Raw genomic sequence first — 25,934 nt, 5'->3', positions numbered from 1 at the left:
TAGGCTTCACCACGAAAAGAACAAATGAAACACTGTGGATTTTATAAATGATCATTACAGATCCCCACATCACACATCCATGATGTAAACACTTCTAAATCCCGGCGTGTGCTGACTGGAGCATTTCCTAAGGAGAACCATCCCAGCCTGGATGTTTACAAACAGGCTCGGCCGTGCGCGGAACCTGCCCCTGGCCAAACACCTTCCCTATCTCCCCGCCGACGCTCCTCCCGCAGCAATCCTTCGGAGGGCGGAGGAAAAACCCCAACCTGCTCTTCAGGTGCACATGGAGGTGTGCCTCGTGTCGCAGCCCGGTGTCACACACAGGCAGCCTTCCCGGCCGGCTTTTATGGGAGCAGCTCGCAGGGCGCGCACCTCCCTCGGGCTCCGGCGGCCGAGGGAAGGCGTGACTTGGCGGCAGCTCCAGGTGCCTCTCTCTCCCTGCAGGTAACCCCGAGCTGCCGGGGAGACCGAGCCAGCCCTGCCGCTGGTCCCAACCTGCTGCTCCCGGTGGTCCCAAGCCGCTGGTCCCGGTGGTCCCACCCCGCTGGCCCCGGGGCGCGGCGAAGATGGGCGAAGGGAGCATCACCAAATTCTTCCAGAAAAGGTCGCTCCTCCGCTTCGTGCAGAAATATCAGCCCCTGGGAAGCGGCGAGCCGGAAGAGGAGGTGAGGATTGCCTCTTGCCCGGACCTGCTGAAATAGTTTGTGTGGTTGGGGTTCGCTCTGTGCGCTTCGCCTGCTTTGTCCCGCCGGTAACTCGAGATCGCTGTCGCTGCGCTGTCCCCGCTCCGTGCGGGCTCCCGGCAGCACGGGGATCAGGTGGGTGCTGCTTGTCAGGGTCAGGAGCCATGGGGAGCCTTGTTTCTGTGCGGTAATCCAAGAGCTGAGGTCCGAATCCTGCCCAGAACTTTGTTCCCTGCTCTGAGGAGCTTCCAAACTAAGGAAGAACCTGGGAGAACCCTGGAGCGCCGTGGGAGCTCTCTGGAGTGCGGGCACAACAGGGGAAATGGAGAGCAGGGCTCCCCTGTCCCCAGGGTACCCTTGCCACCAGTGCTGGTCACTGGCAGAGGGACTGTGACCCTGGGGCTGTGACCCTGGGGCTGTGACCCTGGGGTTGTGACCCTTGGGATGTGACCCTCAGGTTGTAAACCTGGGGCTCTGACCCTCGCGCTGTCACCCTGGGGCTGTGACCCTCGGGATGTGACCATCAGGCTCTGACCCTAGGGCTGTCACCCTGGGGCTGTGACCCTTGGGCTCTCCTCCGTGCTGTTCCTGCAGTCAGGGCTGGTAGCCAGTGGCCAAGGAGAGTTTTGGCTCAGAGCTGCAGAGTCCACTGGAAAATACTGCTTTCCTTTCCTGAAAAATGCTGCACTGATGTGCCCTCCCAGTCCCCAGCACAGATGGAGTGGCCAGTGGTGGTTTGGGTGACATATTTGCTGTTCTTCTTGGTTTTTTACCACAAAATCTTCCAGTCTGGGATTATCTGACTATTTGCTCGGCACAAGGTTCCTGTGGCTCAAGCCCCAGTTTTTCTGGCACTTGGCAGATGGGTTGGGTGCTCTGCCACGTGAACCCCATTTGTCTAATACCTTCAGCACATGGGCCCTGCCCTTACTCCCATCCCAACGAGCTTCATCCACACACTTGGAGAGATTAATGAGCTTTTCCTGACTGACTGAAGCCTTTCCCAGATATCATTTCAGCTAATCCCCTTTTTGAGGCTTGTCTGTCAGTGTGGCGTGGGTCAGTCACTGAAGAAGAAAATGAGACACTGAACTCCCACCCTGTGCAGTGCATGGGGTGATGCTGCTCTGCACTCCTCACCCAGAGCTCAAAACCCCAGGAAAAGAAGATCTTGATGAGGTTACAGAAAGTCCCTGTGACCTGGCTTGGTGGGAAGCTGAGATTTCTGATTGCACGTAGGCAGGAGGCCACTGGCAATTAGGCTGGCTTGTTCTTAGGCTGCACCATTTATGCTGTGCCAAAATAAACAGTGACATGTATTTACTTCTAAATCTAAACCCCTCTTGAATTTTAGCTCTGGTCCTTGCAGAGAGTGGTCTGTGTGTAAGAGGAGAGGGAGCTGAGGAGAGCTTTGGCACGGGGTAGGAAGTAGACAGCAGTGTAAAATGAAAATAAGAACCTGGTAAACCAAGAACTTATTCCCAGAGTATGATTTAGGCTGGTAAATTACTCATTTTTCCCCTACTTGATGGCATTTTGCTACTTCACTTGAAAATAGTTGCAGAGCACTTTCAATCTTATAAATATTTTGGTCAAAGCACCGTGCTGGGCCATAAAGGTGTGATTCCAGGTGATCTGATGGGATTCCATGCAGGATAAATGCCCGAGTGTTTGTGAGGAAATGCCTTCACAAACATTTCCTGTGAAGGAAAGCCCCAGAGCTGTCACTGTGTCACTGTGGGGTGCTGGCCAGCTCTCCTGTGGCCATGGTGTTACCTGGAGATGGCAGGGCACTCCCCTGGCACAGCAGAGCACACACCCAGCCCTGTCCAGGCTCATGGTTTAACCCCTTTCCTGCAGTGCCCCATGCAGAACCAGGGGAATTCTTGTAGGGTTGACATCCAGTTTAGGAAAATTCTGTGTTTCCTGCAGAAATCTGAAGAACAGTCAAAGATTTTTCTTCTGAGCATCCCAGTGTGTGTGAAAGTGGGAGAAAAGCCTGGGCACTGCTTCTTTACACCCTCCTTTCCCTCTGCCCACGTAGCAGGGGCACCCCAGTGGGCACAGCCCAGGGCAGGACTCTCAAGGGGCTGCAGCTGGGTGCTTCAAATCAGCTTTACTGGCAAACCTGGGGCTTTTTGGACAATCAAAAGAACTATTTTGAGGCTTATATCTGCAAGCAGGGGGACCAGATCTTTGTTTCATGTAAAAGAATATTGGAATTCTGTTGACAGATGTACAACAGTGGAGTGGGAAATGGTGTGGGAGGTGCAGAAATCGTGGTGGTGGTGGTGGTGGGAAAGGGGTGGGAGCTTGGAGAGGGAAGCCCAGCAAGGCAGCTCTCACCTGCAGGGCTGAGGGTTGCTCTGGGCTGGATTCTGCATTCTGCCTGCACCCCTGCAACATGGGTCTTTTTGCCTGTCACGTCCACCCAAAAAAAAACAAACCAAACCAAACCAAACCAAACCAAACCAAACCAAAAAAAAAAAAAAAAAAGGAAAAAGAAAAAAAGAAATGTAAAAGGCTTTGGAGAGAATGGTTTGATTAATTTATTGGATTTTTGGCAGGGATAAAGTTTAATGTTTGGAAAGGCTTCATGTAGACTAAATAACCCAGCCCACTCTGGATTGCAGTCCATTAGCTGGTCCAAAGTAACCTAAGACAGGGAAGAGAATATGCAAAGCCTCAGCAGAGGCAGAGGTGGGGGAAAATCCCGAGAACTGATCTTTTGGGCTGTTTGCCAGAGTACACAAAAAGGGCTGTGTGCTCTGCAGAAAGCCCCATGCTCTCTTTCTTCCACATGGGCTGCTCAGTGGCACAATTGATGGATTGTTTTGGGATGAGGGATGCTCAGGTACCTCCAAGGTGGCTCCCAGCCACACCAGCTGCTCTTTACAGCCTCCAGTATCTCCTGATCTTGCAAAGCAATAGATAAACTGATAATTCCCCTTTTGTTATTTCTTCCTGCCCTGCTGTGTGGAGTCTGCAAGGATAAAGGTTATAAATGTAAATGGATATTGTGGATAACCCACATCTGCTTTGCAATGTAAATACAAAAGCCAGCAATGCTCCAGGAGAGGTTTATTTCTGGAGGGATTTGCACAGGACACTGCCTGGAGCCCCACATCCAGGGGGTGGGATGGGATTGGGGCACAGGGGCTCTGCAGAGGCAGCACATGCAGAGGAGGAGGAGGAGAGATTTGGGGCCTCACTGATGCATTTCAGAGGCAGTTCTGGATGGGAAAAGCTGTGCTCCTGAGGGAGAACCCCTTTCAGGTGTAGCTCAGAGTGCAGGTAACTCATCCCAATAAAGCTGTTCCTGTCACACCAGCCCCTGGCTGCCAGGAGCAGGGAGCTGCCAGCGTTTCTGGAGAAACCAGAGGGCTCAGACCCATCCAGAGCCTTTGTCATTTATTTCCTCCACACCTTTTTGAAGGTAAATATTGCTGATAGAGCTGGGCCCTGCTTCCCTTGGGGACTGCAGGCATGTTATCTTCATGTCCAGGTCTCTTCCTGCCCTCTAGCTGCTTTCATTAAAATTTAAACTCCTCCAGGGCAGAGCTGTACCTTGATACCTGTGTGTGTCACCTGCAGCACAGAGGAGCCTGGAGAGGCCACATTAATCAGGGAATTCCAGGATGTGTCTATCCATGGCAGCCTTGTGTTTTCTTCCCTCCAAAGCCTTCCATCTCTATAATTGGCTTTTGGGATTTCAGCGTCTGAATGTCAACAAAGTTATAGGGAACGGATGGATTTGTACAACCAGGACACTCAAACAGGGATATAAATACAATAAATCATGAGTTTTAAACATGGAAGGGGTATTTTTGTCCCTTCTCAAGAGGTCTGTTAAGGAGATGTGGAAATAAGTGTGATGTCCAGTGCTAGGATGGCTCAAAAAGGGGAGCAGTGCTGCAGCTTCTCTGGGCAAAATGGGATCACCATCTTGAGGGAAATGTGGGAAAATCCCTGGGGATCTTGGGCAAATTGCTGGGAGTTTGGAAAAGCAGGTTTTTCTTGGGACAAAATGGTTTCTAAATGAGCCCTGCCCAGACCAAGGGGTCCCAGCAGACTTCTGTGCTGTTCCACTGGGAGCAGGGGGTGCTGACATCCCTCGTGTTGGCAGCTGGGCTGTGGGTCAGGAAATGGCCCTAAAAAGGGGCTGCAACAGATGGATATGGCTAAAGCCTGGTCAGGAGCAGGGCTTAGAGGTGTTCCGAGCTCTCCAGAAACGCCAAGACTGAATCCAACTCCATGAGAAAACAGCCAAGGACATTCTCTGCATTTATGATTTTCTGCATTTATGATTTTCTGCATTCATCTCAGGCTTTAGATTGCAAAGCCCTGGATGTTCCTAGAAAGCTTCTGAATATTCAAGTCTCCAAATACCCCTGCAGGAGGATGAGCCAGAGCTGAGTGCATCCCACAGCAAACACTCCGGGGTGCTGGGAGCTGGTGCCAAATGCCTGCCACACTCTCTGGGCGTTCATTTCTTAATGAACACACACTCCTGGGCTTTATGGAAGAAGGGAAAAGGGAATGGAGCTCCTGCCCTTGGGAAGGGGGAGATTTCTCCCTCTCTGTGCTTAGTCTGATCACAGTGCCTTCATTATGGGCCTGGCAGGGGTTTTGGGGATGCTGCTGCTGTGGGAAGTGCATTTTAGAGAAGGAAGTGAAGGGAATTGGAAGGGAGAGGTTGGGATGCTGAGGGTTTGGGCTGCCTGGATGGGCAGGAAGGGTTTACCCTGCCTGGAGGCAGCTGCAGAGTCAGTGGTGGAGCAAAACAGCCCTGGACACAGGAGGGGAGGCTTCGCTTCTCCTTCTGCCTCACATTTCTAGCTCACATTTTCAGTTCATTCATTATATTTTCACATGGGGAAAGGCGTTTTCCTTGCTCTGAGCATCGAGTCTGGGCTGTGAGACACTGGCAGGGGACAGAGCTGCTCTGGGGCAGGACACTCAAACAGCACAAACCTTTCCTGAACAGCACCTTGAGCTTCTCTTTGTGGTTCCCCAGCTCCTCACAGCCTCTCTCCCCCCACGAGAACCTGCTCCTGCCTTTGAGCCTGCACTCAGGATTAATTAGAGCTGGTATTAAAGCCCTGAGATTTGGGAAGTGTAATGACTGAAGGAGCCCAGCTGGCAAGGAGAGGGAATGGGATGAAGGGAAGAAGCAAGGAGGTGCTGGAAAGCTTTAATTGACACTGCCCTCACCTAACGATGGCTTTGCTGTGTTCACTCAGCCCCAGGAGGAGTGTGAGCTGAAAATCATCCAGCAGGAGAAGGAGGTGGCAGTCCTGCCCCCGAAGGACGCCTGTAAATGCCACAAGGAGGACTTGGCAAGAACCCTAAACGTGAGGATTTCCCCTTGGGAATGTGGGAAGGGCCTGAGCTGCAAAATCAGCCTTTAATTGCCTTGCAAACTCCTGCATGCCCAATTCCTCTGCCTTTTTGTGGGATGGATCCTCTGAGGGTCCCACTGTCAGGGAAAGCTTTGATGCTTGGCTGTATTTTCTTTTCTGACCTCAGTATTTTTTAAATCCAGGCAGAATAGATTTTATCCCTTCTCATTTTGTTCCCTTTGATTTTTGTCAGGGTGTGTTTATTTTTATTTTCTCTTTAAATACACAGCGCAACCAGAAAATCCTTCTTTCTTTTACTATTTTAGATTTCTAATTTGTCATCTATGATATAATTTCTCCCTTTTGGAAATATAATTTTTTTTTTAATTAACTTGTGCTTACTTTATGGGTTTCTGTGGTGGCTGATGGTAAAATTTTATAGTTTAACAAAAGTACATATTTAAACAGAAAAACAACAGACAGATTAATTTTTTTCATGTGGGACTGAGCCGTGAAGATCTTGCCTAGTCTGCTAATAGGGTATTAATACAAATTTGACATAATAAGTTTTCTGTAACTATAATATGAAATGATTGGGTTGGGTTTTTTCCCCTCTAGGTTGATTTACAGACTGGACTCTCTGAGTTTTCTGTGCTCCAGCGCCGATCAAAACACGGCTGGAACGAATTTTCAGTAGAGAACACAGAGCCAATATGGAAGAAATATCTGGACCAGGTGAGGATTTTCTGCACAGATCCTCATTTCTTGGCAGAAACAAAACCTGGCTGGGTTACTCTGAGCGTGTGCCTGCATTGAAATATTCAGGGTTTCTACTTCCAGAGGCTGAGCCTTGGAACAGGCTGTGCCCTGGGCACAGGAACTGCTCCTTCTCCTGGGAAAAACCACTGTGAGGCTCCTCTGCAGCTCCCTGAGGGTGCAGATAACATCTGCAAACAGAAATGAACCTTTTTATCTCCACACAGCCCACAAATCAAACGCTGTAGATCAGATTGCTGCAGCATATTTATTCCCTTTAAGGCACGTGAGAAATTTGTGAAAGGTTTGAGGAGAGCCAGGGGTGGCTGGAAGATGCTCTGATTTTGGCAGTTCCTCCAGAAAAGGGGCAGCTGTGGAGCTCAGGGGAGTTTTAGGGTTGATGCCTTGTGAAGGCTGACCTAGAACAGGGACTAGATGGAGATAAAGTAGGGATTTATTCAGAGGAGATGAAGAATAAAGTAGGGATTTATTCAGAGGCTTCAGTGGATCCTTTGTTATCTTCTCTTTCCCCAGCTGTGTTATCCTTGAGTTTTGCTTTTATTATCTATTTTTCATCAGCATTTAATACATCTTTCACCTCTCTTTGAGAGCTTTTAACCAGACAAGAAGAGCCTTTTTTTTGTTTGTTTTTTTGTTTGTTTTTATTTTTCATTTCTAACCAGTGATTTGACTGATCTTACTTAGTTGAATCACAAGGATTTGAGTTGCTTTAAAAGACTTCATTTTTATTTCATGGTTTATCCCTTTTTTTTTATATTATTTGATTTTTTTCTATTCTTTAAGCTTTAGTGGTAAGGATCATTAAGTCTCTCCAAGGATTCTTTTATTCCTGATAAAAAGTAAGATGGTGTTTTTATCTGCTCAGCTTTAAGAACCAGTTTCTCCTACAGGGACACCAAAGGGATTTGTTGGTACATCTCTGATCCTCCTGCAACCTTTTGGTGCCTCTGGTCCTGCACCATTCAGCAGCCCCTTGCTGTGGCTTTTCCCAGCTGCTATTTTTGTAAACATCCCCTTTGCCTCGGTTTTCTAAAGAGAAATGGAGGGACTTTCACCTTTGGATCCAGCCAGGAATAAATTTAAACCCTGGCTTTCCTGCTGAGCATCACCACACATCTGTTGCACAAAGCAGGCAGATTTATCTTTATCCATTTAATTCCTTTCCATCAATTCCCACATCAGTTAAACAGAGCTGCAATTTTCTCAGGTAGCAAAAGGGGCCTCAAAATCTCTGTTTAGAAGTGAAACAAGTGAGCACCTGACTCCCACAGCCCTCAGTCCAGTGAAGATCTGAGCAGATTAATTAAAGAAAAAATGAAAAAGAGGAAGAAAGAGGATTTCTGGTTTCAGATTCTAAAAAGACAGTAAAGGTTTTGTTTGCCCTTATTGTGCATCTAAGAAGCTTTTGGAATCAGCTCTGTGTCCGCAAAGGGGAGCAGTGCCTGTGCAAAAAGGGGAAAAGTGGGGGGATTCAGGTGTTTTGGTGTGAACTTCATCCTGCTGGTCCCCAAGGCCACCCAACCCCTGGGGGGGCAGGAACTGCAGAACCTGACCACGATGCAAGGAGGGTCCTGCAGCAGAACCACCCAGGGCTGGTGCGTGTTCTTCCTGAGGGACCCTTCCTGCTGGAACCCTTCCTGAGGGACCCTTCCTGAGGGACCCTTCCTGCTGGAACCCTTCCTGAGGGACCCTTCCTGATGAGATACTTCCTGAGGGACCCTTCCTGCTGGAACCCTTCCTGTTGGAACCCTGCCTGTGGGACCCTTCCTGCTGCAATCCTTCCTGAAGGACCCTTCCTGAGGGACCCTTCCTGCTGTAATCCTTCCTGAGGAACCCTTTCTGAGGGACCCTTCCTGAGGGATACTTCCTGCTGCAATCCTTCCTGAGGAACCCTTCCTGCTGCAATCCTTCCTGAGTCTTCCTGTGGGACCCTTCCTGAGGGACTCTTCCTGAGGGACTCTTCCTGAGGGTCCTGCTGCAATCCTTCCTGAAGGACCCTTCCTGCTAGAACCCTTCCTGAGGGACCCTTCCTGTGGGACCCTTCCTGCTGGAACCCTTCCTGAGGGACTCTTCCTACTGGAACCCTTCCTGTGTGACCCTTCCTGCTGGAATCCTTCCTGTGGGACCCTTTCTGAGGGACCCTTCCTTTTCTGCTGGAACCCTTCCTGCTGGAACCCTTCCTGTGTGACCCTTCCTGCTGTAATCCTTCCTGAGGGACCCTTCCTGAGGGACCCTTCCTGAGGGACCCTTCCTGTGGGACCCTTCCTGAGGGACCCTTCCTGCAGAGTGTGCAGCCAGCTCACCTTCAGCACCTCTCCTTCCACATTTTCCTTGTGCTCTCAGTTCAAAAACCCCCTCATCCTGCTGCTGCTGGCCTCGGCTCTAGTGAGCGTCATCACCAAGGAGTACGAGGACGCCGCCAGCATCACCATGGTATGTGTCACCTATCCCCATACCCATGGTATGTGTCACCTGTCCTCATATCCATGGTATGTGTCACCTGTCCCCATCACCACAGTGGGTGTCACCTGTCCCCATCACCATGATATGTGTCACCTATCCTGCACCCCCGTAGTGGTTGTCACCTGTCCTCTATCACCCTGATATGTGACACCTGTTCTTTATGCCCATGATGGGTGGCCCCTATCCCCCATCCCCACGGTGGGTGTCACCTGTCCTTTATCCCCGTGGTGGGTGTCACCTGGTGATGGTGACCCCATCACCCATGTGACACGCATCCTTTGTCCCTGTGATGGTGGTCCTTGTCCTTGTCCCTATGCTGGGTGTCACCTGTCCCCCATCACCATGGCAGGTGTCACTTGTCCCCTATCCCCATGGTCAGTGTCACCTGTCCTTTGTCCCCATACTGGGTGTCACTGCCCCCCATCCCCACAGTGGGTGTCACCTATCCTTTATCCCCCATGGTCAGTGTCACCTGTCCTTTGTCCCCACGGTGGTGGCCCCTGTCCTGTCCCACCCCGTCCCTGTGCCCACACGTGTATCCCCCCTCTGTTCCCAGGCCGTGCTCATCGTGGTCACCGTGGCCTTCATCCAGGTGGGTTGTGCACTGCTCTGCTCCGTGGCCGTGGCCAGCAGGACAGAGCCCTCTGCTGTAACTTGGCTTTCCTCTCCCTTCTCCTTCACAAGGAATATCGCTCGGAAAAGTCTCTGGAAGAGCTCAACAAGCTGGTGCCCCCCGAGTGCAACTGGTGAGACAGGGCTGCAGCAGGGGCTCAGCAGGGAGGGGGCTGAGAGGGCAGCACCAAAGGGAGAAGAGAATCATTCCAGGTTCTTGTGCACATAGTGAGAACCTGGTCTCTGGAGGGGTGGCACTGTCAATGCGTGCAGCTCCAGGTCACAGGGAAAGGGGATGAAATTATCAGTATTGATCAGAAATTATTGGATTTTTTGTTTAATTATTAGGAAAAAATTAGAAATAAGGAGTAGGCACGCTGTGGAATTGAATAAATGCTAAGACAGGAGGGTCCCAGAAGAATCCTGCTCCACATCCCTGCAGCATCCTGCATTCACTGTCTCCCCAGGCAGGAAAAACCTCACCTCTGTATATATATTTTTTTTTTGCTTTAGGGTAGTTTTTCCCCACAAGAGCTGGGCACAAAGCAACCCCTGAGTGCAGGTGCAGGTGGGATGGGGTTCCTGTCCTGCCTGGTGCTGCACACACGTGTCAGGCACAGGCACAGCCAGGTCACAGCCCATGGAGCAGCTGCAGGGTGGATCAGACACCACTTTCCCCACGGCTTTGATGTTTGTTATCAGTGCTGGAAATCACAGGAAACGTTTTCTATTCTTGTCTTTGCAAATTAGTTTTCTCGTGGCCAACAGGAATAAGTTGTGAGGCTCAGGGAAGCCTTGCCCTGCCAAAGAGGTGTGGGTTTTCCTCTGGTCCAAAGTTCACCCTGGAGCTTACAAACCCCACTGTTGTTTCTTTATTTATTTATGATATGACACCAGAAGCATCCAACTGCCTGGAAGGCTCCACTTTGAATGCAACAGTGGAATGCCAGGGGTAATTCTAGCTTTAAAAAGCCTTTTTTTAGGTTCAAGAATCTGCAATTCATTATTTAAAGCATGAAAGCACAACTTCTTATTGCTCCTCTACTGTATAAATAATGTTTAAGTCACTTCTGAAATGTAAATCATCCATAACCTGCCCATCTATTTATGAATTACAGCCAAGCCCAGGCTGAACATAATCCTCTGCTCATTGCTATGAAGATTTTCTGTTCTTATTTACATTGGAAGCTCTCTGGGGCAAGGCTTCTTGCTTTCTTGCCAGCCACATTCCCAAGCTTGCAGAAGGAACAAAACCCTCACAGCCTGCTTCCCTTTCTTATTTTTTCTCCATTTTACTCCTGTAGCCTAAGGGAAGGAAAACTGCAGCACCTTCTAGCACGAGAGCTGGTGCCTGGAGATATCATCTACCTGTCTGTGGGTGACAGGGTTCCTGCAGACCTCAGGCTCATCGAGGTAAATTCAGCTGGAAACGAGCCTGGCTGGCAAAGTCCTTGTCTTACCAGTGCCAGAAATGCATTTTTTAAATTAGGTTACAGATCTGCTGGTGGATGAATCCAGTTTTACTGGAGAAGCTGAGCCTTGCAACAAGACTGAGGGTGTGCTGCTGGAAGCTGGGGACATCACCACGCTGAGCAATGTGGTTTTCATGGGGACCCTGGTGCGATACGGGAAGGGAAAAGTGAGTCCTGGCATCACTGATCTTTTCCTGGCCATTAATTACAGATTATTTTGGTGTGGGCATGGAGAGACAGGAAAAGGTGGATGACAGAGGGCAGGTTAGGTTGGATATTGGGAAGGAATTCTTCCCTGTGAGGGTGGGCAGGCCCTGGCACAGGGTGCCCAGAGCATCTGTGGTTGCCCCTGGATTCCTGGGAGTGCCCAAGGCCAGGCTGGACAGGGCTTGGAGCAGCCTGGGACAGTGGCAGGTGTCCCTGCCCATGGCAGGGGGTGGAACAAGAGGCTTAAGGTCCCTTCCATCCCAAACCAGTCTGGGATTCTCTAGGTTTTTCCACCTCCATCTCTCTTTTTCCCTTTTTCCAGGGCGTGGTTATTGGCACGGGTGAGAATTCCCAGTTTGGCGAGGTGTTCAAGATGATGCAGGCTGAGGAGGTAACACAGCCCTGTCTGGGGAAATGTTGGATGTCCTGCATGAAAGCTTGTGAGCAGGAGCAGTGCCAGGAGCCAGTGCACTGGGCTCAGTTCTGCTTCTGCCAAAATGTTCGTGTGAGTGAGGGACACCAAAGTGACAGAGAAGGACAGGACAGGCTCTGCCTGTTGGAGGGTTGAGGGTGGGAAAAGCACAAGGGACCATGGATTGAAACCAGGACTGTTGGGTCACTTGTTCTGGGCTAACCATCATCTCCTCATCCCACACAAGAACAAAAGAAAAACCAGTCAGCTCTAACTTTTCCAGACTCCCAAGACACCTCTGCAGAAGAGCATGGACAGGCTGGGGAAGCAGCTGACCCTGTTCTCCTTTGGGATCATCGGTGAGTGGGATGCAGGGCTCACACTTGCATGGTTGGCTGTGGGATCCCCCTGTGCTCTTCCAGAAGCACTGGTGAGTCTGGGTTACCTGGACTTTGGGGGTTCCAGCAGAGACAGCAGAGAGATTTGGGTGCCTCACTGCATTTTTAGTTTCACAACATCAGCTAAAACAGGTTAGGGAATTTTTTAATTCATTCTTTAATCAGATCCTTTACCCACTCCCCCAGGTTTGATAATGCTCATTGGCTGGCTGCAAGGGAAGCATCTCCTCAGCATGTTCACCATTGGAGTCAGGTGAGGACTGGAGAGCTCTTTTCTCTTTCATTTCTAATGAAACATCCCAAGGAATTCCCTGTTCAAAACAATGGACCTTTCACATAAGAGAACTTGAGTAAAACCTTTCACAAATACATATTTCTCACGCACTGGCAAAATTAATGTGAGGTTTAAACAGAGTGGAGAAAAACGGAACCAAGCTTGAGGGTTTATTTAATTTTGTAAACTGTTATCTTGAAAATCTTCACTGGCATCTCTACCTCATCCTGCTGTGAGTGCCCTTTCCTATCTGTGCTATGAATTTAGTGGGAGTGTACCAACAGCAAATATTACTCTTTGCTGTTCCTGCTGGATTTACATCTAAAGAAAGGAATGCACACCTCACACAGCATAAAGAAGCATGCACAGCTTCTTAATCAAACACAATAAAGATGTGTTTTCAGCAGTGCCCATAAAACCTGTTCACTTGGTGTTGTCATGGTTCTAAAATCAATTCTTAAAAAAGTAATTGTTCTATGGAAAAAAAAATATCCAGGTGAGGAGACAACAGAGAAGCCAAACTGACTCAGTGCCACCTTCCTGTCTCCAGGGGATGTGATGGCAAAGGAAAGTGGTTAATCCTAAGTTTTGGAGGGCAGATGATGGTTTTGTAAGGGTCTCATTTTGCACATGCCTAGAAGCATTCAGAGTTTCCCAAGGAATATCCAATAATATCCAATATACAGACTAGGCTGGATTTTTCCAGCATATCAGGTGTTGCAGGTTTTGATGGTGGGGACAGTTGAGGAGCTGGTTCTGTCCCCCACTTTGTGGGGTAAGAGAGCAGGTGAGGGGCTGCACATGGCCAGCTGCCAGTGGCTAACATGTGAGCCCTGATGCCAAGGAATATTCAACTCCCATCCTCAGAAAGTTGAATAAATGAAATTAAGTCCAGCCTCTACACCCCTGCTTAACCAGAAATTACTGCTCTTTGGCAATGTAAAGAAGAAAAATAACTGCTCTGTCAAAATCATCCAGGAAAAGTTTGAAGGGCTGGATAAATATCCTGCTTTTGAATTTAAAGTGTGCCAGGATTGTATTGTATCCTGCTTTTGTATTTACAGTGTCCCAGTGGTTAGCCCCTTAGGAAAACTCAGCCCTGGGGATGTCCCTTTGGCACCTTTGGGTCAGTAACTGTGGTTTGGCTCCCGTGTTGAGGCTGTTGTGTCTCTGCTGTCCCCAGCCTGGCCGTGGCTGCCATCCCTGAGGGCCTGCCCATCGTGGTCACTGTCACCCTGGTGCTGGGAGTGCTGCGCATGGCCAAGAAAAAGGTGATTGTGAAGAAGCTGCCCATAGTAGAGACCTTAGGTAAGGCTGCAGAGGGGCCACACGGCTTGGTCACCTGCCAGGCTCCAAAATCTGAGCTGGGCAGCCAAGGACTGGTCCAGAAAAATACATTTGGAATAGGCTTACTGGGACAGAGCAACCCACTCAGAAATAAATACATTTTCTACCCTGTGGTTCTCACCCTTCTCACTTAGTTTGGTGATATGAATACAGGCATATGCTTGGAATGGTGAAGCCCAGCCCACAGGGAGCAGACACACATTGGGTTAAAATCTTTTGCTTCTCCTTCCTCTCCATGCTGTGGGATCCTCCTGCAGGTCCATCCCATCCACTTCTTCAGTGTCTGGCTAAAAAAACCTCCTCAGCCCCTTCCTGACAGCAGAAATAAAGCCATTTTTCCTTCTGCAGGCTGGTTGGCCATCTCCCTGATATCCAAAAGGTCATGGAGAGGGGGACAGAGGGGACTTGAGAAGGTGCCCAGCACATCCTCACAGCTGCAGAGCACAACACACCGGGGTGGAATTGTTCTTCCACCTCCCCTTATCTTTAATTTGTCCCTCACTCCCAGGTGGCTGTACTCCAGGCTGTGCTCTCTGCCCTGGGTCGGGGTGGCAGGGATGTGGAGGAGGAGACTCGGTGTCTCTTTAGCACCACTCATTAAAGGCACAATAAACACCAAAATCTGCACAGCCACGTCCTGCAGCTAAAACCTGTCCTCTTAGGAAACACTGCTATTGTTTGAACTGCTCTTGTTTGTTCTGCAGTTAAGGAATCTTATCAGCCTGATTTTATTGTCTCTGCCCTGACCCAGGACATCTGAAACAGCTTTTCCCTCCTGAGGGAATTTGTTCTGCTAGGGCTGCGCCCACAGAGGCGGAACTGCAGGTGCAGAGAAGGCACAGCCAAAACTGGCTGTGAAACTCCTGAAAAGGAGAAAAACAATCCTTCTTCAATTATCAGTCACTGAAAATGAGGTATTGGAGGTCACAGCTTTGCTCTCTGCTAATCCTTCCAAAGTGTGATTCATTTAACTGCAGCTCAATCTGCTTTATTTTCTCTCCAGGCTTTTACCTGGAGGTCACTGTGCTCATGGGGTCTGTGCCTGAGCACTGTGATCACCTCCAGAGCCAGAGAAGATATTCACACCCAGAAGGGAGCTGGAGCCTGATGCTTGTTTTGTATTCATTTCCCCCCTTCTTGGGAATAGAAACTGCTGGAAAGTGGTGCCTCTGCTAATTTACCCTTTTGTGGTATTTTGTAAATGGGCTCTGTAAAATGTGCTTTGCTGGATCAGGATTGGCACAAAGCAGAGCAAAGGGGCAGATTCTGCTCTCAGATGTGGATCTTTGAGTATTTTTTGTGACAGTCTTTAACCCGTCTCCTCTCACAGTCCCTTGGTGAGGCAGGGAAGGGCTGCGATTCCTGATTCAGAGAAGCAAGGCTTAATTGGCAGGATGGGAATTGGGTCTGTCTTTTTGGAATAGAGCAGCTGTTCTGTTGAGTGATATTGCAACTCAGAAACGTTAACCAAGACAATGTGTCCCTCTTCAGGTGTCCCCTACCACATCTCACACCCAAATGAGGCTCACAATGCCCCAGTGTGCACTCAAATCCTTCCCTTCCCTGTTAGGAACCTCACCCATTTCTCGATCTTTTCCCCCTTTCACCGGTGCAGTTCAAACACCACGAGTGAAACTTGTTCTCCTTCCTCTGAATCTCACTGCTGGGCTGCATTATTTACCAGTTCTTACTGAGCCATCCCTGCCCCAGGTTGCTGCAATGTCATCTGCTCAGACAAGACGGGCACTCTGACTGCCAACGAGATGACGGTGACGCGCCTCGTGACCTCGGACGGCTGCCAGGCTGAGGTAGGGATGAGCAGCTAACCCAGCCTTTCCTGCTGGAATCCAGCACCACTGAATCTGCCTTTGGTTCACTCAGACCCAAACCAGGCAGGCTGGCCAGCCCCAAACCGAGCAGTTTCTGTCACTTTCCATACAGAGAAGGGATTTTTGCAGCCCCGAGGACAAGCAGAGGTGGGGCTGAGGGTACAGAACTGCTCAGGTCCCACAGAGATGTTCAGGACTCAATGATCTTGAAGGTCCCTTCCAACCTGGTCATTCTGTCATTGGCATAACCTGCTGTTCCCTGCACTTACTGTAAATCCTGCCACTGACCTGTGGATGTGACAGTCTGGTCAGAGAGAGAAAGCCAGATAAACTTTCCCAGGAATTGTTCTGGGGAGTTTTGAGAAGGCTGAGAGAAAGAATTAAAACAATCTTGCAGCTTATGTTTTGGGCAGTTGTTTTCTCACAAGATGTTTACCAAAGTGTGTCTCCTTAATTAGCCAGTGGTGTGATGGGGTGTTGATTAAATGACCAATCAGGTCCACCTGTATTGGAATGGTTTCTAAAAGAATAGGTTTTCAATAAAACTCAGTTAAACCTCCTGAAGAAACCTGGAGTCTATGTGTCACCTCACTCCTGTTCCTGACTCAATGGTGACACTGAGCCTTGCTGGTCCATCTCCTGCAGGAATATTTACTGTAAGAGCAGCTTCATTCACTGCTTGGTTCATTCCTCTCTGTGCAAAATGAGGGAAAATGCAAAATGTGAGGCAGAGGAGAGACAGACAGTCAAGGGGGCAGGGCTTGAACAAACCCAGTGATGCCACTACTGCCAAAGGTCTGCATTTCTCCCCTGAGCTGCAGGAAACTTCTGGAATCACAGCAAACAAGTTCCCTATAGGACAAATTCACTCCTTTTGTCCCTAAAAAGCCATTTTAATGTGATATTGCCACTGTCTGCAGCCTTTTCTTCAAGCATTGCCTTGAGAGAGAAAGAAGAACCCCTGCACTCATTCAAAATGAGAATTTTCTTGAGTGCAGCCCCCTGCACACATCTGCAGTCCAGTCCTGCCTGGCAAAGGGGAAATTTCCCATCTCTCTCTCTCCCTCAGGTCAGTGGGGTGGGCTACAATGGAGAAGGAAATGTTTATCTTCTGCCATCCAAGGAGATCCTTAAAGAATTTTCCAACATCTCCATTGGGAAACTCGTGGAGGTAAGTATAAATTATGAACCAGCTTATCCTAGTTACATTCAGTTTTCAGTTGCACAAATAACTTTGGATAATTAATGTGAAAAAACCCCACTTTTGTAACTCTAAAATGGACTGGCTTGCTAAAACATTCTCATGGAAAGACTGAGTGTGATGTAATTCCTGAAGTTAGGAGTGAAAAGCAGCGATCATAAGGCATGCAGGGAGAGACAGCTTCAGGAGTCAATGATATTCTGGATAAAAATACAATTCTGGCAGAGGAGAAACCAATACATTTTACCCTGTCCAGGTTTTTAATGTGCACAATTTCTAGCCATTAGCCAGCTACACAGTCAGTTTATAAATGTAATTGTGATGTTCTCTGGGTTTTGTGTCAGCTTTACATAAAATTTTGAACATTCAGCTGTAGGCTAAAGTGGAGTGTTTGGGTGGTGAAATGATTTGAGCTGGAATCTCAAATGGAGGCTAGGTCCTGTTTTATTTATGCTGCACATTAGAAACAATAGGAGGAGAGACTGAGCTTTCATTTTCATGATCTGTGAGCTCATTAGATGTATCTTATGTTTTCCTGATGTTAATTTATCCAAAGCATAATATTTTATCAAAATACTGGTGAATGTTATGCATTAAGTGGCTTTAGAAAACACAAGAACTGATCTCAAGAGATGCTGCTAAGGGGAAACCTTTTCCCAAAACTTTTGGGATGTGGCCTCCCTTCATTCCCCAACCTTCCATCATTTCATTTAAAGAGATGAAAAAGCTGTGACTTCAGTATGACAAAAATATCTCATGTAAACCTGTCGCTTTCTCCAGGCTGGCTGTGTAGTCAATAATGCTGTTATCAGGAAAAACAGTGTGATAGGACAACCCACAGAAGGAGCTCTCATTGCCCTGGCAATGAAGGTAAGACCCTTAGAGTTTAAAAATTCCCTGCAATTCGAATAAATAAATAAATAAAAGCTGGATTTGTGAAGAAACCCAGAAATCTGCTCAGTCCAGTTTAGGGAATGGACTTGATCCTGCTTTGACCCAAAGCCTCACAAAAAGGCAGGGCAGCTCCCTAATTCTTTAAAATTTATCAGGAATCAAGCTTCAAACTCCAGTTTAATTTATCCCATATCAGGCACACCAAAAGGGAAGAAATGGTTTGCAATATGAATTTTGCTCTCCTCATGCTTCTCTTGAGCTCTGACAGCCTGGAAGGACACAGTCAACAGTCAATCCTTGTGATATGGAAAATACATCCAGCTTTTGGCAATGCCCAGCCTCACAGTGCTCTTTTTGTTTTACCTTGCTTCAGATGGAATTAGCTGACATAAAGGACATTTATGTAAGAAAGAAGGAAATTCCATTCAGCTCCGAGCAGAAGTGGATGGCTGTGAAATGCACACTGAAAAATCAGGTAAAGCAAATAGGCAGGGGCTGGTTTCGTGTTTCTAATTGTGCACCTCAACAATGGGCATGAAATGGTATCTCTTCAGCAAATAATGTTTTCAGGAGTTAACTATGTCGGGAGAAAACGGAACAAACCTCAAAATTCCCAGCTTGGGTGGATTTTTAGCCTGTAAAACTGAGTTTGAATGGGAGGGAGGAATACTTTTCGTACAGTGGTTCTAGCAGGAAAACAAACACTTTTCAGAGATAACTGACAGGGAGAGGTCTGGTGTTTGGGAGGAAAGATTGGCCCTTTATCCCTTACTGGGTTAGGGAGCTCATTTTGGCTGATATTATGCTCTGGTTTAAAAACTCCCCAACCTTTTCATCACCACACTGTCTGTGAGGGCTGAACATGAAAAATGGCCAAAGCAAAAAATATCCCATCCTATCCATAATATATGCTACTGGGCATCTCTTGAAACAGGGAAAAGAGGAAACAGGATCTTTTCTACCTACAATTAATGACTTATTTAAAATGTCCTCCTTTTTTTGGATAAAGTGTATTCTCTCCTTGCTTTCAAGGATCAGGAAGATATTTACTTTATGAAAGGAGCATTTGAAGAAGTTATCCAGCACTGCACTCTCTACAACAGTGGTGGCATCTCGTTGTCACTCACACCCCAGCAAAAAGCCCTCTACCAGCAGGAGGAAAAGAAAATGGGCTCCTCAGGACTTCGAGGTCAGTCCTTACTGCTTCTTACAGGTTGTCTGGCCTAAAACTTTCCTACTCTGTTATGGTTAGGATGGGCAGAGGCTCAGTCCTCACAAAATCACAGAATGGTTTGGGTTGAAGGGACTTTAAAGCTCATCTCATTCCCACCCCTTCCACCAGCCCAGGTTGCTCCAAGCCCTGTCCAACCTGGCCTTGGACACTTCCAGGATCCAGAGGCAGCCACAGTTGCTCTGGGCACCTGTGCCAGGACCTCCCCACCCTCACAGGGAAGAATTTATTCCTAATTTCCAATCTAAATCTCAAGTTTCACCTTAAAGCCTTCAGTTCTTAGCATCACTTTCATGGTCTCTTCCCAACTCTTGTCAGAGTGCCAAGGGCCGTGTCTTAGGCCTGCTAGCTGATCTGTTTTTTTGTGCTGGGTTTAAATTAGTGAGTTTGAAAGGAGCTGAAAACAAGCCCTAGAAATGTGCGTGTTTCTGTTCCACGGAGAGCTGTGATTGTGTGGGACACGCTCTGGGTGCTGCACCGCAGAGCTTTGTGCTGGGCCCAATATAAGTGCTGCTCTGCCAATTTTTGTTTTGGAGAAGACAGCAACAAAAATCCACTTTGGAAGGAGTTCCAAACATGGATTTGAGTGCTGAGATTTCTGTTTGAAGCTTGGTTCAATCCTTTGCTAGGCCCCAGTCTCTCGATCTCCTGATCCCAACTGCGTGTCAGCGCACAGCCCACAGGAGCTTTATCCACGTGTCACCTCCTTCATCACCAGCAACCTCCCCTCAGAAACATCTCAGATTTCCACACAGTGACACAGACACCATTCCCAGCTTGTAAGGAGATGAGGACAAGCCTTGGCAGCTGGATCTGGAGGATGGTGGAGTTAATGTACAGATTCTCCCACCCTGTGTCCTGTGGTTAGGAGCTCCTGTGCAGCGCTTGATTTACAATATCCAAATTATCTGCCCTCGTGGCAATGGCAGATTACTGCTCTGAAGGGAAGTGATTAACTCAGGCAGCTGCTGCAGCTTTTGATTCCATCATCAAAGCAATGCTGACATGAACCCCTGGCAAAATATCCTTGAGTGATCTAAAAATGATTGAATGATAATGGGTGTGCACCAGAACAGAGACAGAATGTTCAGAGCCTGGATGTTTACATGATGGGAGTTTCACTGGTTTAACTGAATTTACATTTCACATTTTTAGGTTTTAAAAAAAGTGTAAGTTTTTGCAGGAATGCTATTGTTTGACTTAGGAGTTTAGCAGTGTCTGGTTTAACATAACACTGTCCAGATTTAATCCATCTGCATTTAGGCAAGACGTGGTAGACAGCTTAAAATTAGAAAGAAAGAAATCCTAAGAGAAACATATCAAACAGCAATGCTCTCATTCAGAGAAACTATTATTTAGTGGACTGAATTTTTGTGTCTGTACAAGATCTGATTGTAATGACTAAAGAACTGCTTTTAATAACTTTCTGCTGGAAAACAGGCAATTTAATATATTCTCTAAATGTTCCTTTTAAAGCACGGAAATACATCATTAACAATTTAATCTTGTCCTGTTTTTCTCCCCTCTGTTACTAGTACTTGCTTTGGCTTCAGGTCCAGAACTTGGCAAACTAACATTTCTAGGTCTGGTGGGAATAATTGATCCCCCAAGGGCTGGGGTGAGAGAAGCTGTGCAAATCCTGTTTGAGTCTGGTGTGTCAGTGAAGATGATCACTGGAGATGCCCTGGAAACAGCTGTGGCTATAGGTACCAAACTTGGCTGCTCTCCTGGGGGTCTGTGGTGTGTCTGTCACATCAGTCAAGTGTTTTATCCCTTAATAATCAACTTTGTCATCGTTTCTGTGTGTGCAGTAGAGGCTTTAAAGGTCATTGAGTTTTTGCTTTTCCATTGAAACAAGCATTAAATGGAGTATAGAGCAGCTACGAACTCTGGGCCAAATTCCTGTAAATTAATTCCACTATTTTAGCACCAGAAATGGCAAAATCTCACTGTAAGCCTCTTAAAAGACACAGATAGCATTGCTAGGATTACGGAATCCACTAATATTTAGAGTGTGAGTATCTCTTTTCCTTGCAGGACAGAATATTGGTCTCTGCAATGGGAAGCTGAAAGCCATGTCTGGGGAAGAGCTGGACCAACTGGCAGAGGCAGAGCTCTCCTCCACTGTCCAAAATGTAATGGCTTTGATTACATAAAAAAAAGGCTATTTCCAATAGCTTCCATCTAATATGAGATTATATTTTGTCTTTTCTGTTGTTTTTCAGGTTTCCATTTTCTTCAGAACAAGTCCAAAGCACAAACTAAAAATAATAAAGGTACTAAGCGCCTGTGAAATTCATTGTACACCTCGCAAAAACAAGGGGGAGGGAGCCTCAGTTCTCTGGATGGTCTGGTCTTCCCCAGCAGCATCAGCTCAAACTAAAGGACTGTAAAACCCCAGCTAGAGCTGGGGTTTCTCTGAAGGCATTAGCTGTGGAATTGGACCTGATGATCCTTGTGCGTTCTTTCCAACTCAGGATATTCTATGATTTTATTTTTCTTGCAAGTCTGGGCCCAGGCATACAAAAAAAACTAGTGAGGTATTAGCGGCTACAACATCAGGAGAATGATTTCTGAGGGTTTTACTCCCCTCTTCTAACTTCTGCTGGAGTTGTGACATTCCCTATACTCCTGAAAAACCTAATTCTTGGTCTGAGCTTTGTGCTCTGTGTGGTGCCGAGTCCATTTCACCCTCAGAGTCCAACAGAGCTTCTGATCTTTCAGTACAGAAAGAGCAAAGCAAACAGTCCAGACTCTGAAATTGCCAGCATGGCTTGTTCATGTTCTGGCTTGGGAGCCTCTGAGCTGTGCCCTCCCGCAGGCCTTGCAGAGGGCTGGTGCCGTGGTGTCAATGACAGGGGACGGTGTCAACGACGCCGTGGCCCTGAAATCCGCGGACATCGGGATCGCCATGGGACGCGCGGGGACAGACGTCAGCAAAGAGGCTGCCAACATGATCCTCGTGGACGATGACTTCTCCAAAGTCATGTAGGTTTGGAGATTCTCTTACTCTGCAGCTCTTTTCTGGCTGTCCACTGCAGCAAGCTTGTAGTGTGAGGAGGGTTGGGAATGGAAGTGGGGAGCCCCAGGGTGGCTCTCGCCTTTAGTTGCACACATGACTTTCCTTCCAAGTGGTGCTGACCAAGCCACCTTTCACCTGAAAGCCCTGGCTCCTCACTGCTGTGGCTAACTGGGGATCTGAGAGCACCTAGAAATCCGGGTAGATCAGAGCTTTTTTGGTCATACTTTGGACTTGGTGATCCTGGAGGTGTTGTTCAACCTTTATGATTCTACCTCATGCTCTGCCTCATCCAGGAAGCTCAGAGGAAAAATGTAATTTGCAATGCTCTGTTGGTTCATAACAACAGAGAGAGTGGGCAGGGTACAGTGAGTATATAAATAGGTCCCAGGCCTGCTTTATGAACCAAAACCTGGCCATGTGACCCAGGCTTTCAGACCTACACATTGACAAAGGAATTGTAAGTGAGAAGCTTTATTGACAACCTCCTCCTGAGTTGGGCTCTGAACTTCCACTGAAATAAGGGCTACAAAAGACAATTGTGTTTTGAGTATCACAGGGAGCTCAATGTAAAACAGTGTGAGTGCTCTTTACTTAATAAAATGCCCTCTCCCTTCCAGGAATGCAATAGAAGAGGGAAAGGGAATATTTTACAACATAAAAAATTTTGTCCGGTTCCAACTGAGCACGTAAGTTCCTGTTTGCTTCAGCTCCTGTGAAAGCACCTACAGGGTGAGGCCCTGCAGAATAATGTTCTGTGCTTTGCAGGAGTATTTCAGCTTTGAGCCTTATTACCCTGTCAACAGTTCTCAACCTACCCAACCCACTCAATGCCATGCAGATCTTATGGATCAACATCATCATGGATGGGCCACCAGCACAGAGGTATGGAAGAGTCCAATGAGCAAAATAATCTTGGGTTTAATAAGTCTGAATTTGGCCTAGGAACACAAACTGTTGTGATTCCTCATGAATCATCATCAGTGGTTCAACAAGCTGCACTTCTGTTCCCTCCTGGTCTTTTAAAAAGCACTTCACATTTACTTGATGTTTTATGTATTTTCCTGGTTTATGGTGGAGTCACTTAACTATTCCATTTTTTTGCCTAGGAATGGCCTGTTATCCTGAAAATACCACCATGGAATAGTGGGGATATGCCCCAAAATCACAAGACTTAGGAACCTCATCCAACTGCTAATTACAACTACAGCTAAATATCATTACAGCTTCCTCATTATGCACACTCTCACAGTTAGCTCTCACTCTGGGGTGTTCTGATGATCTAATGTTATTTTAGCAGCTCAATATGCAGAAAAGACCTTTGCTATCAGTGTCATGGACAAATTTGGGCCTTATGTCACCTCGCTTGAATATTCATGCTGCGTCCCAAAGAATTGCATCCTCCATCTCCATCCCGGTTTCTCAGGATAAACACTTTGGGACACCCTGCATTAATTAACACATCCCTCTGCTTCTCTTGGAGGCAGCTTGGGGGTCGAACCTGTTGACAGGGACACCATCAAGCAGCCCCCCCGGTGCATCACAGACACCATCCTCAGCAAATCCCTGATCCTGAAAATCTTCATGTCAGCAATCATCATCATCAGTGGAACCCTCTTTGTCTTCTGGAAGGAGGTGAGGGAAATCTGCACTCGGATCTTGTTTCCATCAGGGTGGGTGGAGCACAAAGTGAGGGCAGTTTTTCTGAAGGACGTGAGGAATCCATCCCATGGAGAAGGATCAGTGTGAGCAGAGGGCTGAGAAAGCAGGGTCAGCTCCCAGCTCTGCTCCTGCCTCCCTCTGTTTTGACCTCTAATTTGGTCCTTCCCATCCAGAACGGAAAACCTATTACATGATGTGGCATCAATACTTTAAGGGACTTTTCACCTCTAGCTTTCCATTTTCCCAGCAGAAAAGTACAACGGATTGCTGTTGGTACTTGAAGCTTCAGTAATTTAATTTAGGATGTTCTTCACTCAAAGTCCACATCAGTTTAAGAATTTAGAATACAGTTGATAAGGTCATAAACTTTAAAATTAGCAGAGAACTGAATGCTACCTCTAATAGCTAGAACTAGATTTACTCCTTTGTTTTATTACCGTTTGATTTGACTGAGCACATTAAAGGGAACATTTAATTCTTCTATTGAATTGGTATATTTTTATAAGGTTAAACTAACCCCTGAATTTTTGTGTGCTTCCAGAATCCAAAAGGGGGCATAACTCCTCGAACCACAACAATGACTTTCACCTGTTTTGTGTTTTTTGACCTCTTCAACGCCCTGACATGTCGCTCTCAGGTGAGATGGCTCTGTCAGCAGTAATTTCTTGTCTCAAATCACAAACATAAACATCAGAACACCAGCATTTTGCATAGTAAGGAATTTTTAATGTTATTTAAAGTAGTATGATTTTTATCAACTTTTTATACAGATGAAATTATCCATCACAAGTGCAACTACACATTCAATTATGTAGCTCTAAGTTAGCGTTTATGTAACTTAAAAAGCAATGGAGATGAAATGTAAAGGAACAGGGTGTCATTTAGCTCCAACAGAGATTGGGAAAAGCTACTTTTTAATTTTTTTTTCCCTTTTCTAGACAAAGTTGATATTTGAAATCGGCTTTTTCCGAAACCGCATGTTCTTGTATTCCGTGCTTGGGTCATTTTTGGGACAGCTGGCAGTTATCTACATCCCTCCACTACAAAAGATCTTCCAGACAGAGAATTTAGGAGTGTTAGGTAAGCTGCAGAATAAATAATGGTTTGTTTTGTTTTCTTTTCCTTAAAGTGACTTTAGAAAGCTGATGCCATTCCCGGTTTGCTGCTGGCTCCCCACACATCACTGGTAGAGGAAATCAACCAACAGCTCCAATCTCTGTGTATTTACACAGAGCTGTACCCCAATAGTACAAGTATTTCATATTATCCCAGCTTACATTATGAATTTTGATTTACTGCACGTAAATGGAGACATGCCAAGATTTTCCAGCTCTGTGTGATGATATTTCTCAGATCGCTATGCAACACTCCCTTTGGAAAGAGCTGAGTTAAACTTCACTTTCCCAGCTGAAATGGAGCACGGATTTTCATTTAAATCAGCAAATTGCACCCTACCACACCATTTTCCATCTACATTAGGCTGTGTCATAAGCAGGGGGCAGGGATCCCAAATGATTCCTGTTTCCACCCTCCAAGGGGACCATCCCAGCTGTGGCTGGCCCGTGTCTGCTGCAGTGGTGTCCCTAACTCTCAGCTGGCAAGGGCACAGCGAGGGCACACGTACCCAAGGGCTCACCAGCCCAACTCCCAGCTGCAGGAAGGCCCTGGGCTGGGATTCCTGCCCAGCTGAGCTCACCTCCACTCTCTCCTCTCCCAGACCTGCTGTTCCTCACCGGCCTGGCTTCCTCAGTGTTCGTGGTGTCCGAGCTCGTCAAACTCTGTGAAAAGCGCTGCTGCCCCCCAAAGCACACCCAGGGACGTCACAACTGACTGAGACTGCTCTAAAATACACCTGGAACAGAGCTGTGATAATCCAAATCCATGCTTTGTGACCCACACATCCTTCCTGAAGGTACTCAAGTGCAGCTGTACCAACAGTCTTTACACCAGAGACTCTTCTACCCACTCCATGTGAGCTGTCTGCAGAAACCTCCAGAGTGGCTCCTTTTTTAAACCAAGAGCAGGTATATTTTTATAACACTGATCTGTATTCCAGAAGGCTGAGCTACTCCCAGACAAAAGAAGACTTTCACACCTGTACAGAAAAA

At 47.3% G+C, this 25,934-nt stretch overlaps 2 protein-coding genes across 2 annotated transcripts in view; one reads left to right on the top strand and one right to left on the bottom strand.

The window, feature by feature from the left end:
- The first annotated feature begins 569 nt into the window (after positions 1–569).
- On the top strand, positions 570–25,829 carry ATP2C2 (ATPase secretory pathway Ca2+ transporting 2). Its single transcript, XM_041458840.1, has 27 exons — positions 570–668; positions 5,930–6,040; positions 6,647–6,763; positions 9,149–9,238; positions 9,825–9,860; positions 9,953–10,014; positions 11,185–11,293; positions 11,370–11,519; positions 11,882–11,950; positions 12,255–12,330; positions 12,556–12,622; positions 13,827–13,951; positions 15,701–15,798; positions 16,889–16,990; positions 17,801–17,890; positions 18,288–18,389; positions 18,947–19,103; positions 20,681–20,851; positions 21,183–21,280; positions 21,371–21,421; positions 21,967–22,133; positions 22,785–22,853; positions 22,933–23,049; positions 23,652–23,799; positions 24,368–24,463; positions 24,765–24,906; positions 25,544–25,829. Exons 1-27 carry the CDS (start codon positions 570–572, stop codon positions 25,654–25,656), a joined length of 2,832 nt encoding a protein of 943 aa, XP_041314774.1. The 3' UTR covers positions 25,657–25,829.
- MEAK7 (MTOR associated protein, eak-7 homolog) overlaps positions 24,389–25,934 on the bottom strand; it is a 14,351-nt gene continuing 12,805 nt past the window's right edge. The window contains exon 10 of the mRNA XM_041458843.1: positions 24,389–24,495. The gene's annotated coding sequence lies outside the window, so the exon portion shown is untranslated. The remainder of the gene's footprint in view (positions 24,496–25,934) is intronic.

This window comes from Pyrgilauda ruficollis, unplaced genomic scaffold (assembly GCF_017590135.1).
Source record: "Pyrgilauda ruficollis isolate IOZ18807 unplaced genomic scaffold, ASM1759013v1 scaffold13, whole genome shotgun sequence".
NCBI classification, from domain to species: domain Eukaryota; kingdom Metazoa; phylum Chordata; class Aves; order Passeriformes; family Passeridae; genus Pyrgilauda; species Pyrgilauda ruficollis.
Note: the sequence above shows the minus strand (reverse complement) of the source record. Positions and strands in the feature narration are given on the sequence as shown.